Source organism: Pteronotus mesoamericanus, unplaced genomic scaffold, assembly GCF_021234165.1.
Source record: "Pteronotus mesoamericanus isolate MK-2021 breed Mesoamerican mustached bat unplaced genomic scaffold, CSHL_Meso_final contig_68, whole genome shotgun sequence".
NCBI lineage: Eukaryota > Metazoa > Chordata > Mammalia > Chiroptera > Mormoopidae > Pteronotus > Pteronotus mesoamericanus.
Genome location: NW_026555234.1, coordinates 11042033 through 11058031, shown reverse-complemented (window position 1 = coordinate 11058031; position 15999 = coordinate 11042033). Strand labels below are relative to the sequence as shown.

Sequence of the window (15999 nt, the reverse complement as noted above, 5' to 3'; positions counted from 1 at the left end):
CAAAACCTGTAGCTTTGTAAACAGCTGTTCTCTTTGATGAGGAAAAACATCTGTCTCACTTTTGGTCCTGAAAAAATAATGTTGGATCCTACCACGCTGATTTCTGAATATAAGTTCCCTGCCCTGTTTATTATTGGCTAAAAAATATTGAATTCCTGATAGTTAATCTAAGCGCTCAGGAGCTTTTCTCCCCCTACATTTCAAACTAATGTAAAGGATAAGGAAAACAGTTTATGTCCTAGCTTTTACAGGCTTTAAACCCATCATTTTCAAAGGGTAATATGATATTTAAAATTTATGAAAAATATATACTGACTATTTTAATATCATTATGAGATTTTAAGTCTGATACATACTTCCAGAGCTATGGGCACTGAAACAAACGCTTCTACACAAGGCTACAGATTGAGGATTTATCAAGGAAAAATACAGAAAGTCTTCTTTTTCTTCTTTCTTTTTTGAAAAATATTATACATATATTCTTTCATAAACACCTGAAGAAAAATATTCACACAAAAGGAAAGGAATAATTTTCTCACTCTCACATTGTTGGCATTTAATGAAAATGGTGATCCAAAAAGCTATTTTAAAAAGCTGTAGCTCTAGGCTACAGGTACCTTTAACAAGAAAATTATATCTACTCTTTCAGGAAAAATTGTTTATATTCTGCATATCCAATAAATACCAATAACAACTGAAAAAGGGAGTTATTGAAATAAGTTGACAGTGAAAGGGAGAAAATACATTGAAACTACCTTTTAATCAAATCAATCCCTTTGATTTAACAAGATTAATCACAAGGTTTGAAGAATGAATTTGATAACAAGTTCAGATTCAAGACACCTTCTAAATGAGACTCCTTCAAGACAGCTCATGAAAACAGTATAAAACTGACTGTTACAAGCTCTCCTAATCAAGCATAAAGGTGCACAGCGCTCTTACCACTTTTTATTATATTTTCGTTAACATAAATTTAACTTTAAAATTGGATGGCTTTAAAAAGACAGTATACATTTTAAAAAATACTTACAAATTTTTAATGTCAACTGCTCCACGGAAAGCCTTCCTTGGAATTGCCTGAATTTGGTTTTCACTGAGATCTCTAAAAATAATAAAAAAGAACAAGATCAAGCTATAAAGTATTCGAAATTATTTTTATCAATAATTTTAAAATTATTGTTTGAGAAGTGATAAAATACTGTATTTATAAAAAATGCTAAAAGGATCCTAATGAAATCCATAGCATTAGATGCATTTTTCTAATACAAACATTTTCTCTCTCCAGTATAAATTTACAGGTTGGACCTAATAGTTTCTTGAAGTACTTTTACAGACCTTTAATTTCATGATAAATTATAGAATATGGTTTTCCTAACTTTAAGAGGTGATTCAATTCTGTGCAATAAAATATTTATTTAAAACAAATAGCAAAGTTTTCATAACTCAATTTCAAGGGGTTCTAAAGTTTTAGTACTGATATTTCTACGTCACTGACATAATATACAAAGTACATAGGAAAGCAGTCCATTTTAACATCCTAGAAAGGAGAGGGCAAAAACTGATAAAACCTGGGAAGTATGATTACGTTTTCATAGCACCTGTAAGTAATCTTGAAAATGGAACATGGCAGTACTAACCCAACAATAAAACCAACAGCTCCTATAAGAAATATTATCAGCAGGTTAAATTAAAACCTTCTTTAAATAACTCTTATAACCATAAACACAGACTGTCTATATTTGCATTTTAATTTAATTGAGAAATACATTTTAATCAAGGGGAAAAAGCACCCTTTGAGTAGAAATGAGAAGTTAGTAAAAATCACTCATCTCATGAAATGGATCATTATTTTTCCTTTAGAGTTCACATGCAATTCTATGTGCTCACGCTGTATTATTAGCCTTAACAAGTAGGATATACGCAATGAGCAGTGCCACTGAAAACAGAAAATGCTCGCCTCATTGTAAGTGACACTACTACACTGTAAGCAGAAAGTTGAAGTATCCAATAAGTAAATGATTAAAGTAACCATGACAGTGCAGAAATTAGCATTAAAATCCTAAGGTAGCTGATGCTCACAAAGGAAAAGGAAGTTACGAACCACGGAGGCATGGCTGATGAACACAGAGCCCTTCTCCCAACATGCGGAGGCACGCTGGATGGGCTCGTCCCCCGCCTCTCCCCCAGTGCTTCTCACGTCCTGAGCTGGTGGTTCACACACTTATGGCCGCGCAATAGAGATCATTGGCAGATAGAAAGATTTAGTGTGTGGGTCTTGACCTCATTAACATTAGGACTGAAACAACTAAGATTTGCATTTATATCTCAATATCCTCAATGTTCAAATAAGAAAAGTCTTTGCTAAGCAATCTGTAAAGAAATAAATGGTAGTCTCCTTAAAGAGTAAAGGTCTTTAGGGGAAAAAAGCAAACACATATATTATTTCAAACAGTAGATCTGCAGTATGCGCTTATGGGGAAGGTAAGGCAGCCCTCTGTTCCCTAAGCCCTGCCGCTCCAGAGTGCTTTTAGTATGTGGGTCTATCCCTGGAGTAATAAAACTTCATTTCTGTAAAAAGTGCTTCTTTATTCAGCCTGCCATTTATTGAGACTAACTTCCCTCCTTTGTTTAAGAACAAAGGGTTAAGAAAATTTAACAATATGTATTTAAAAGCCTTGATACTAGAACAGTGTTCAAAGGAGGCTACACAGCAAGGAGAAGGTAAAAAGATACGGGGAAAGAAAAAAATCAGAGAGTAATAAGACAGGAAGAGGGACAGAAGATTGCATTCAAGCAAATTTGAATCTATAATGCTCCCTGAAAACCAGCGGCAGTGTCTTTACCGTTCCGTCACTGTGGATTCAATGTTTTCTTATCCCTCAATTTTTTTTCACTTCTCCTAAGACAAAGGCGGCTTTAGAGACTGTGTAGGGGAATAAATCGGGCAGGGGAGTTTTCTTCGGATCTTGCCTGCTTCCCAGACTCTGCCGTCTTTCCGTGCAGCCAGCTGGAGCCTCACTCAACGCCTGCAGGCTCAGTTCTGCTCAGGTTCTAGGCACAGTTTATTCTGGGGTCATGTTTTCAAACAGGGAGACGGTGGAACGGGAGGAAAGTCAGGGGAGTATTTTATGTGGATCACAGAGACATCACTGAGGATCAGTGAAATGCAGTCAGGAGCCTGATCCTTCTGAATCAGATTTTAGTCCCTTTGGTTATCGTAGGCAGAATTCTGGGTCATGGAAAGTTTTTATCCTGCTAACACTTATCAATCTTTTCTATTCAACAAAAGAGTGAGCAACTGTCTGTCTGAGAGGCTCCACACTCCCCTAAGGTCAATGGTTTCAGTGTGGCTGCCCCCTGAACACATCACTTCCCAGACTACTGTAGGGGCCCTCTGCTCTGTGCCCAGCCCACTCCCGCAGGAAACCCCAGCTGTGGATCCCGGGCCCCTTCGGTTAAGGGGGCCCTGGTCACCCATGACAGGAGGAAGAAACTAAATGCATTTTCAGTACATATTATATTCAACACTTAATTTTAAGAAATAAGATATTATCACATTTGATCTATATTTCCTTTAATATCCGTAACCATCCTATAAATTATTATCCTGGTTTTACATGAAAGTAAACTGACCTTCAGAGATGTCAGGTATTAGTGCTAAACAATGAGGCAGATTGCTAAGGTAAATGTATAGAAAATACAGATAAATAGTGAGTCCAGATTTGGGGATGTTTAAAGGAGATACCAGAAGCTACTTAATCACAATATGGCCTTCCTATGGCCTAGAGCTTAGAAGGCTTTTTCTTAACTCATCCTAGGCCCTGATTTATGCCATTTGCAAAATGAGGGGTAAGACTGCGTTAGAACAAGGATTCATATTTTCTACATATAATCAAGTTGGGATTAGCAGTTACTTTAACCCAATATATATATTTATTTAATATCCAATATACGCAAGGCATTGGCTGATGTTGCAAAAATTACTGAGTCATTTAAGGCCCATTTTCTGGCTTCAGACATTTTCAAATTTAGGAAAGATGATGATGCTGGTAGCCAAACAGAAGGCTAGATGAGAAATTCATCAAATTATTCAGAGTCTAAAAAGTGAGAGAACAGAACAAGAAAAGTAATGTGAATGTGTCTAAATACAAAGATGAAGGGCAGGCTGAGGAACAGCACTTCTCATGAAATAAATTGCACAAGAAAGAATATGGAGGTGGAAAAACCGAACATGTGATGGCAGTAGCTTTTGGTCTGGTTTGTTTAGAAGGCATATTGTAAGTAGTGGAGTGATAGGAAATGAGGCCAGAAGGACAAGTCAATGGTGTGACAAGTAGACATTTTGATACCAATCAAGGAGTGAGTTCTTGTTTCAGCAGACAGTGTTGGGCAGGGATGGGTAACGGGCAGAAGCAGGACAGAGGCTCTTCTTTAGGTACATCAAACAGCCATTGAATACCTGGGGTCAAAGACTTGAGTTCAGAAGACCACATATAAGACTCCTGTGCTAGTTGGAGAGAGGGTAGTGAGAATCTCAAGCAATATCACGACTATTGACACATTGCTTGCTTAACCTGGGCCAATGAATAGATGAGGCAACTCTCACCAAATAGACAGTAAAGGTGGAGAAGATTAATAGTGGTATCAGGGACTCATAAAGAACCAAAACTTAGAAGTGAATTGTACATGAATATGGATTAGGCAAGAGAGAGATGAGACAGAAGTGACTTTGAACTTAGATTAGGGGGACTGTAAACAAAATTGGGAAATCAGAAGAGCAAGTTGCAGTCTCCATTATGAGTTTGTTGGGATATTTTTCAACCTAGTTAGAGAGATGTGATATACTGATGTATCACACAGTTTGATGAGAGCCCAGATAATATATGATAAGTAAAATATGAGTGGTATCTGAGAAAGCTGATCTAGAAGATCAGAAATGTAAGAGTCGTTGGAAGTTTCATTGATTTGAACCCCTTTCAAAAACAAAATGGGATCTTTTTGAACCTTGATGAAAATGACTGAGCTCAGTAATTCCCAGTCTGCAGCTTTGGGGAAGGGGTGGTAGGTGGAAGGAATCCAAAGAGAGAGGCAGCATGCCAGAGGATTTAACAGCATAGACTGCAGACCTAGGCTATCTGAGATTAAATTTTAGCTCTGTCATTAATTAACCATGCGACCTCAGGAAAATTGCTTACCCTTTCTGAGTTTCCATCTCTTCATCTGTAAAACGGAACAATAATCGTGTCTAGTTCATAGGACTGTTAGGTGGATTCAATGAATTCATACATTTAAAAATGCTTAAAAGTACTTGGCAAATTGTAAGCACTCTACAGGTATTGATTATATGTTACAACTATTCTACTAGGAAATGCTATGTACCCCTGAGTGTGTCTGCTTTGTTCCTTGAAGGTTACAGTAGAAAAAGTGAAACTTTCCTTACAGGAGCGAAGTGTTCTACCAATCATGTGGAAAAAGAGGAATGAGTCAGAACTACTGAGTGAACAAGATGGAGTTGCCAAAGAGAGTCAGTAATTATATTACTAAGCAATAGAGTGTAAAAATGTGGTCCAAAGTAGGGAAGTGACTTGAGTGGAGTTGATTTTTAGGAACATTAAACTGGAAATTGAATTTCAGAGCAGACAGGGACAATGAGCAGAGAGGTCCTACTGGGCAGTGCCGGTGGAGGAAGATGGTGGCTCTCTAGTGACCTAGGAAATTCTAGCTCGAGAATATTAAGTAATAAAGGTGAAAGTTGGGCTCAGGTCCAAATATAAGGTCTTCAATGTAAGTTAAGCCTATTGTCATCTTGGGGAGAGCTTGAAACAAATTTTCTGATTAAGAGAACAACAAAAGTTAAAAAGCAATAAAAAGTATTTGAGAAAGACAAGTGCAATAATTGGAAAGCTATGATTGAAGACTACATTGGTTTTGTGATATTTTGGACACAAATATGGAAAGGTTTTGTGTGCTCTTGGATTATAAGAGTTAATATTGTTAAAATGTCCATACTACCCAAAGCAATCTACAGATTCAGTATAATCCCTATCAAAATTCCATGGCATTTTTCATAGAAATAGACCAAATCATTGTCAACCAAAAAAGACTCTGACTACCCAAAGAAGTCTTGACAAAGAAGAACAAAGCTGTAAGCATCATGCTCCTTGAATTTAACTATATCACAAAACTATAGTAATCAAAACAATGTGGTATTGGCATTAAAGGCATACTCATAAATCAATGGAACAGAATAGAGTGCCCAGAAATAAACCTGTGCATATATGGTCAATTAAGTTAAGACAAAGTTTCCAAAAATATAGTGAAAGGATACCTCTTCAAAAAATGATGTTGGGAAAACTGGAAAGCCACATACAAAAGAGTGAAATTGGATTCTATCTTATACAATACACAAAATTAATTAAACATGGATTAAAGACTTGAACATATGACCTGAAACCATAAAACTCCTAGAAGAAAATATAAATTGTAAGCTCCTTGACATCAGTCTCAGCAATGATTTCTTATTTCTTGGGTTTGACATCAAAAGCAAACATTATGAAAGCACAAATAGAAAAGTGGACTATATCCAACTTAAAAGGTTCTGTACAGCAAAGCAAACCATCAGCAAAATGAAAGACGATTTACAGAATGAGAGAAAATATTTCCAAATCATATATCTGATAAGGACTTACTATCCAAAGTATGTAATGCACACATGCAATTCAATAGCAAAAATCATTAAACAACCTGATGAAAAATAGGCAGAGAGACTAAATAAAATGTTTGTCAAAGAAGGAACACAAATGGCTAACAGGAACAATAAAAAGTGTTAAATATCACTACACAAATCAAGTGCAAATTAAATCCACAATAAGTTATCACCCCACACCTATTGGAATGGTTATTATCAAAGTGACAAGAAATAAGAAGTTCTGCGAAGGATGTGAGGAAAGGAACCCTCGTGCACTGTTTGTGGGGATGTAATTTGGTGCAGACACTGTGGAAAACAGTATCTTGAAGACACAACTGTAACCCCGTGATCACTATAGCATTACTTTCAATGACATGCAAACAACCTGCTTCCATCAATGAATGAATGATGAAAAAAAAGTAGATAAAAATGTGCAAAATTAGGAAGATACAATGAAATAATATTCAGCTATACAGAGTGAGGCAAAAGTAGGTTTACAGTTTGTGACTACATGAAACTGAGTTTATTCTTGTATTAATGTTTATTAATTATTGTATTATTTTCCATACAAGCAATTGTAAACCTACTTTTGTCTCCCCCTTTATAAAAAGAAGAAATTCTGCCACTTGGGACAACATGGATGGACCTTGAGGGCATTCTGCTAACTGAAAAAAGTCAGAAAGAGAAAGACATGCTCTGAGCTGTATGAGATCACTTATATGCGGAATCTACAATAAACTGAACTCATACAGGTCAGGGTAGAAGTTGAGGAAAATGGTCAGAGATGGTCAAAATGGACAAACTTCCAGTTATGATGAATAAGTTCTGGGGAAGGCAATGTACAACATAGTGACTATACTTAAAGATACAGTATTCTGTATTTGAAAATTATAAAAGTTCTCATCACAAGAAAAAAATTTTTGTAACTATTGTAAGGTAATGGATGCTAACTAAATTTATTGTGGTAATCAATTTGCAATATATACATATATCAATACATTACATACATTATGTTGTACACCTAAAATGAATACAATGTCAGATGTCAGTAATATCTTAATAAGCCTGGGAAAACACCATGTCTTCCCCCAAAAAAGATTATTGCAAATACTCAAGCATAGTAGTTCGGCATTTACTCCCCCCAAAATTAAAAATATTAAATGTCTTAAACTTGAAAGTTCATTTTCTGAGATGGCAAAAACATAAGAAAGACTTTCCCACTGCGATGCTAATCTTGAAAGAAAAGATATGAATGAGGGTGAACATACGTGGTTTGAAATAGCAAAGGCTCTTGGTATTTGCAAGTATACATGACCCACAGACGTGGGCAACAGGGTGGGGATTGACTGCAGGAGGGGGTGCGTGGGGCAGCGGTGAGCAACGGAGGGAAAAGTGGGACAACTGCAAGAGAAAAAACAAAAAAATTAAAAATTTAAAAAAAGCTCATCTCAAAAATTAAAAAAACAAAACAAAACACAGGCTTCCCCAGCCAGACCTGAGGAGGGCCTAGCTGTCATCTTCCAGGAAATCCTGGGGTCTCCCATTTTAGATCCTTTCTCTTTTACCACCGCCAACCCATTCCCAAATGAATCAAGGCCTTCTCCCCATTCTCCACTGCCGTGACAGCGCTGTTAAACATTCACCACCATGTCTTAGGACTGAGTTTCCAAACTGATCTCTGCCTTGATTCATGATTTTTTTTTTTTTTTTCCCAATGCATCCTCCACACTGGCAACACAGTTTTATTTCCAAAATTGAAATCATGTCAAACTACCTCCTCTTGAAGCCTGGCTCATCTCAGTTAACAAGACACCCTTAGGAGTTTTCACTGTTGTCCTATATTCTTCCACACCCCATATCCAATGCAACAGCAAGCTGCTTGACTCTCTCTTCGAAAGCTATCCGGGATCTGACCTACCTGTAGCTCTGCTCCCCTGACAAAGCCACGGTCTCCTCTTCTCTGGGTTATTCTCAGGGCCTACTAACCATCTCTGCCTCTCCTCCTGCTTTTCTGTAACCATATCTTGCTACATCACTCATCAAAACTCTACTGATGTCCCATATCACTACAAGGGAAAGAGGAGAGTATCACAGAGGTCTACAGGTCTCCAAAATAAACTGGTCAACACACCTACTTTTACCTCACCTCCTTCTACTTGCCTTAGGCAATCTTTTCTAGCCACACTGGCCTTCTGGGACTTTCTTAAAAGCATCAACCTTCTCTCACTTACTGGATATTATTGTGCCTCAGTTTCCACATAAGAATGTCATTTATGCATTGTCTGCTCTTAATTAAGCTTTTATGAAATCATCTTTCCAAATCTCTGTTTTTGAAAATGCTTTTTTTTTTTGTCTTAGGTATATAGTTTCTATCACCATGAGATGGAGAATAAGACATTGCAAGACCCAGAGCAAATAGCCCCTCCTTCAACATAGTTTTTCTCCAATTCCCCAGCCATGCTTAGTGCTAGGATTGCCGTAACCTCCGAGCTACGTGATGCTGAGCAAGGGACTTAGCCTCTTTCCCTAATTGCTCATTTGTAAAATGAGCTGGTATAAATAAATATCTCTTAGGGCCATTTTGCCTTGTCCAAGCCACAATACTGTTATTAATACAAATTTGTATTTAATTAGATACAGTATAATTATCTCATAATTATAAAATATAATTATTTATTATCGGTGAATATGTTTTTCCCTCTTTCATACTCCTAAAGTGACTTGCACACACATTTATTGTAAAACTGCCAACATCTCACTTGAATCCTCTTTCTTAGAGAACTGCCTCTGCAGCTTAGATGACGTAATAAATGAAGGCAGGGATTTTATTCATCTTGTTTCTGCAGGACCCCTGGCACATGGCAGGCCATCAGTAGGGAGGTTGGGAAAGAAAAAAGTTCTGAAGAGAAAACCTACAAAACACGGCAACCTGCTGAGGTACATGCACAAGAGACAGAGATGTCGTGTATCAACCTGTGCTTGGCACTGTGATGAGGAGCAACATCTAACATTATAAACACAATGAAGGGCAACCAGGAGAGAAAGCTGGACTTCTGAGAGGGCTTTTGGTATCAAGGCAACACAGGAGTGGTGAAAGGCAATGCTCACAAAACACTGGAGATAAGAAACTAGAGCTCGGAGAAGAGATCAGAGAGCGAAATACAGATTCAGACGTCCTTGTGCCATGGTGAGAACTGAACTATGCACTACGTATATAAGCCTTCTTTCAGATGGAATGTATCGACACATTTCGAATGGGCAGGTTATTGTCCCCGATGCTTAGTGTACTCGAAATTTCAATATTTGGAAGTGGGAAAGTCAGCTGTGTTCCTTTCTCACTCTCATTGCTATTCTCTCGTTAATGCATTCCGAAGCATTTGTTGACAGCATAAAATGTGATATAATCACAGCTTTGTGAGAGTCCTTTCTCTTTTGTCGTGCTTTTAATCATCCACTTGACTGCTGCTTCTTGGTAAGCGGGGCTGTCTCTTCCACACATGTCCTTTCTTTTCCAGGTCTTAATATTATTCTGTATAGAATAGGTTCTCTTATCATTCTTTGTCAGATGTATGAATGGCCTGTGTTTAGAGGTGGTTGGGGCTGTTCTTCCACTAAAAATTGTTTTGTCATTGAACGCCTGCAGGAAATTCTAGGACTCAGCTACGAAAGCTTTATTGAACACAGCAGTAATAATAGACATCCATTTTTCTTCTAATCGCTAATATACTTGGAAAATATAGTGTTTTCTTTCTCTTAATAAAAAGTGGCAGTAGAAGTTTTTTTTACACAACTTACTGACAATCATGAGACTCCATAGATATTTAAGTGTGGGAAAGCGTGCACTTCAGAATAGATGAAATAAGATAACACCCAAAACTAATATATATTAGGCAATTACTTGCTGCCAGACAGCGCACTTCGATTTATTTGTTTCCATAATCAAATCAGAGTGTACTTTTTCTTCCCATTTAAAGATAAGAAACTGAGGTTTACGGAGGTTACATAATTTCCTTGTGGTCAGAGAGCTGCTAAGCTAGTGGAGCCGGGGTTTGAACTTGGCTCTGCTGTCCTCCAAACCTCATACACTGAACCGTGACTGTCTTGCCTCATATGAGAAGGGCCTTCTGTAGAAGTATGGCTCTCTGGAGCTGTGGTTTCAAAGTGAGGCTGTAGGATCCCCCGTAAGAACCCTCTGGGGAGGTTGTTTAAAACACAGCCAGACCTCTGAGTTCCGCTCCAGAAACACTAAACAGAGCCTCTCGGGGAAAAGCGCAGCAATCCGTCTGCTAGGTAACTGTGATGCCTACGGTCTTGGAACCCCATGTTCGTGGCCCTTTGGAACATTTCCCATAAATGGCATTTTCTAGTGTTTGGTTTGGTTTATAAGCATGACATTTCTTTATGTCCATCTAGTGGGAAGCAGTGAATGCCAATAGTAAATAAAAAATGGGAAGCACCATTAAAGCCAAGAATACATATGGTATAAAAGGTGTGTGTGTACATATATATGATATTAAAGGCCAACTTTTTATGTGGTAAAATATAGACAACATAAAATTGGCCATTTTAACCTCTTTACGTGTACAGGCCACTGACATTAAGCGCATTCCTCTTGGGCGACCGTCCCCTCCATAGATCTCCAGAACCTTTAAGAGCCACGTTCAGAGTTCTTTTTTCACAACGCCGTAATCTTACAACCAGGATACTAACTTTGAAATAATAAATAATTCACAATGTAAATATTTTTTTTCTCTTTCTTCTCTTCAAAAGAGTATCATAACAATGCTTCATATTCATGTCGATCTTTCCAAGTGACATTTAAGTCACCCTTTGGTCACTTATCAGTACTCCCATTTAGTGCATTCAAGGAGGAGTTACTTAATGGGGTAGAGCCATCAGGTAATGAGAGATCTTAAAAACAGTATCTGGCAACAAAAAGAAAACACACAAAACAAAACCTACCACTATGCCTTTTGTGAGAAGGGCCACTGAGCTAATAACCCAGGTTTCATGGTCACCCATGATTTTCGTCGCCTCTGAGAACAGAGATGACCACAGTGGCCTGAAAACACTCCCCGATGCCTGACTGGGTGACGTTTGGGAGGCAACATACCAGGACAGGCCGGGAATCAGGTTCGGATAAATAACCGTGGCTTCACTCCATAAAAATATGGGACCAAGTGATCTTGGCTAAGTTACTGAGTGAAATGCTTTGAGTCATGTTTATTTTCTCTGACTCTAGAAACACTACCCAACTTTTCTGTGCCAAGGTTACTGTGGGGATTGGAGCGTCTGATGAGTTCTATGTAGATGTGTGATGCGCCTTACCTGGTCCTGGCACACAAAGCCACTCACGCATGTCACTTTCCTGCACTACCAGCATTCAATTCAATTCAATGCAGGAATTCTTTTTTGAGGTTAGTGTGTGCTGAACACACTTCTGTTCTTAGAAATAAATGATGAAAATAATACTGTGTCAGTGCTTGAGGAGTTCAGACTCTGGAAGGGAGGGCAGGCAAGTAAGGTGACCATTACACTATTGAACTGCTAAAAATATCAGCAAGGAAATTTACAAAATTTCAAAATAAAGACATCTACTTAAAAACTGTTTCTTGACAATTTTGAAAAAAATTGAATTAAAGATAAGCTTCAGTTAAAAAAAAACACCTACAGCTCAGAAATTGATCAATAAAATTAGCAAATATCCTATCTCAACAAATTTTGACTTCCCCCAAAGAAAAATGTTTTTGAGATAGGCTTTAAAAGTTTTACTGACATACAATTTATATACCAAAAACATTACCTATTTGAACTTTAAAATTGAATGGTTTTAAGATTGTTTATGGAGTTGTGTAATAATCACCATAATCTATTTTTAGAACATTTTGATTGCCCCAGGAGACCTTCTACTCATTAGCAGTCACTTCCCTTTCCCTCCTCCATGCTATAACATGTATGTGCATTTCATTTTTTATTGCCAAATAATATTCCATTGTGTGGATATGCCACATTTTGGTTATGCATTCCTCAGTCGATAGATGCAATCAACTTTGTAAGGCCATTTCAAAAATCAGTAACTACCTCTGCTGGAGGCTAGTATATTTAGTACCCTCTTTGGGTCCTTTGTGACATTTTTGTACTTGATTTAATATTTCTTAATATAACAGAAGTCCAATTGTTAGTCTGTGGCCATCAGGGAGGGGCTCCTGCTTTGGACCGTCTAGAATCCTTTCAAACTCCACACTCCCTTCAAAGCCTTCTTGTTTTGATTCAACTCTGTATATTAGATTATAATATTCTGCCCTAAACTTTACTTCTATCAACCCACAACAGCTTTTTATTACAAGATGTATTCTTTTGGTCATGCTTACAAAATTTGTACAGATGATAGAAATAGCTCTCGATTTGTTTTGAACTTGGGATAAAATTGTTTTACAAAGTGGGAATATATGTATTTCCTATCAATGATTTCTGCCCACACATGTATTCTGTACTGATATAGAGCTGAATAAACATTAGTAATAAATAAATTTTCTAAGTATGTGCATCGTGACAGAGAGAGGGAGAGAGAAACACACACAGAAACACACATACAGAGAGTGAGAGAGATGCAGCTCCTGATATGCAAACATGGGTTTATAGAGGGACATATTAGATACACACACAACACTGTCCCACTACCTGCATTTGAGGTAGAACAATTGGGAAATATTATGATCAAAGAAAGTTTTTAATTTTGGATTTTAAAAGACTCAATTATTTTCCATTTAAAACAAACCTATACCTACTAAAATGATTATTATTAAGTCTCACCTGAGGAGTTCTCTGGAATAGTCTCCATTACAAAAAAAAGGAGATAGGTTAAAAATAATTGTCAAATATGTCTATCCTAAGCACTCTTTATATATCCTCATTTAATCCTTTTATTTCTAAAAAATGAAAGGCAACTTTCAAGAGTATGCTTTTATTAATTGTCATGTCTTTGTCTCTTGCTGGTTCTAAAGATTTTAAAAGGTAAATGTAATCTAACAGTGCTGAAATACTGAATCAGCTTTTAACCAAAGAGCCAATACTGCAGAGCCGCTATTTTATTGCTCACAAAGTATGGTTGCCAGTTGAGTATCCCATTAACCTCAGAGTGCAATGATATCATTTTAATTATATAAATTGAAACAGCAATGTATAATCCCTATATCATGTAAAAATGGATTCACTTTATGTGAAAGTGTCTCAACTATCTTTTTCTATGAAGCAATAAATCTGCTTTAGATGGCAAACCTGCCTGTAAATTTAATTACTGGTAATTTTATTTTCCTCCATGGTTTAACCTCTCTTAGAGTCTGACCAGGAATGTCATAAATCTGTACTTCCATGGACTACTTTGGAAACTACTGAGTAATGATAAATGAGTAGTTGCCCAGATTTCAACTTAGAAAAGCAAATAAATATAAATATGTGTGGGAAATAATGATGCCAACCTTGGATCATCACAGATTAAATTCCTAATTTGTTAAAAAGTATAGTTTACTTACTGAAATGCTTTTTGTTATAACATATTATCAAATAATACATTTCATGGAAGAGAATTATTTTCATGTATTCAAGATCCAAAGAGCTGTGCGTGGATTTAAAATAAAAATATTTCACATAAATGAGATATGTTTGCCTTCATTTAAGAGAAAAAATAGTTTATGGAGAGTACAGACTTGCATGTAAAATTATCTGGTATCATTAGAGTATGTCAGGGATTATACCACAAGGAACTCATGCAAGACTGAGGAGGAGCTGGCAGGTACGGAAGGGTTCCCCATCTCCTTCCTTAGAATTCCCCACAGGGTAGCTATTTCCAAAGGGACCAGAGAGGAAGCATGGTTCGGAAGGGTGAAAAGTAGTGCATTTCAAGGTTGATTAAATAGGACCCAGCCCAGGTGAGAACAATCGTGTGTCTTCCTGTGAGCAGAGAAGAGTACAGTGTGTGTTTAAGAGCCATGGCATTCAAGCAAGAGGGTCTGGACCCACACATCTGGGCTCTGCCTCTTACCGGCTTCGTTACTTTGGGCAAGCTATTCCCTCTCTCTAAACCTCCGTCCCCTTCATACTTGCAAAATGGGGATAATAAAACCACCTACTTGATGAGGTTACTGCTCTAAAAAGCTGAGCTAAAGCCTGTGCAATGCTTGGTGGAGTGCTCAGCAAACAGAAATCCCCCGATAAATGCTAGACCTGCCATGAAGACACAATGGTGCGTGTGTCCTTCTGTTCTCTCCTGTGGGTTTCTTGTGGGCTTGGTCTCTGCCTCAACCATCGAAGAGTTTTATCCTGGAAATTCTACTTATTAGCTCTATAACCTTGAGTTAGTTTTTTAAACTTCTCTAAGCTTTAATTTCCCGACCTTTAAGGCTATTATTTAGAATATTATATAGGGCTGTTGGAAAGATTATATGAAATACTTAGCACAGGATCTCAAGTGCATGAATAATGTTGAGTAAATGTTACATATTATCATTTATAACACTACATACCAACAAACAGGACTTTGAAAGATGGACTGAAACATAGGTAAAATTTTTGCACACCAATTACATCTAACAAAATACAATGCAGGATAAAAAAGAAAAGTCTTTTTCACAGTTAAACAGAGTATTTATGAATCATATTGCTGTCATTATCAATAAATACTTAAAAGAATCCTATCCCAGTAAGCACTGATCTATTTTAAGATAGATTTTAAATTTAGGAAATTTAAGTTTATCACATACTGTTTCTGAATTACAAAGAAGAATAAGAGGGTTCATAACTAGTATCCGGTTATGTCATAATGTTCTGAATGTAAAAAGCCATTTTATAATTTTTGAAAGGCAATCTTAAGCTAATGTTTCCACTTAATGCATAAGCCACCCTTGATTATGCAGCTAGTAGACATTTCCAGGGACCGGAAGTCATATTTTCATGCTATCGTAACTTCTGAAGTATATCTAAATGAGAATTAACTCTAGATATGCAATCTGAAAAGCAACTTCTGGTTCTAAACATGGTGCGCTTCCCCAGGGTGGCTTTCACAGAGGAAGAGAGAGGGGTTGAGCACGGGTCTCCCCCCACCCCACCCACCTGCCCCCACAGTCCACTGTCTGTTTTCCCACGTACCATGTTGATGGGGCGGAAAGGGAACTGCTACAGTGCAGAGAGAATTAAAGAAGATCCGGAAAAGCCAAACAAAGAACTGAGAGCTGTGTTCAAGTAAGAAAGGAAGATAAAAGAAGAAGAGGGCAGAGAGAATGGAGTGACAGAGAGGGGTCGACAAAAAAAAAAAA

The 15999-nt window shown here is 37.3% G+C and overlaps 1 protein-coding gene across 2 annotated transcripts in view; it reads right to left on the bottom strand.

Annotated features, from left to right (window-relative positions):
* Nucleotides 1-15999, bottom strand: part of SLIT2 (slit guidance ligand 2) — a 318355-nt gene that overhangs the window by 130152 nt on the left and 172204 nt on the right. For both annotated transcript variants that reach the window (XM_054581986.1, XM_054581987.1), the window contains exon 5: nt 1031-1102. In XM_054581986.1, coding sequence (XP_054437961.1) covers nt 1031-1102 — 72 coding nt within the window. The remainder of the gene's footprint in view (nt 1-1030; nt 1103-15999) is intronic.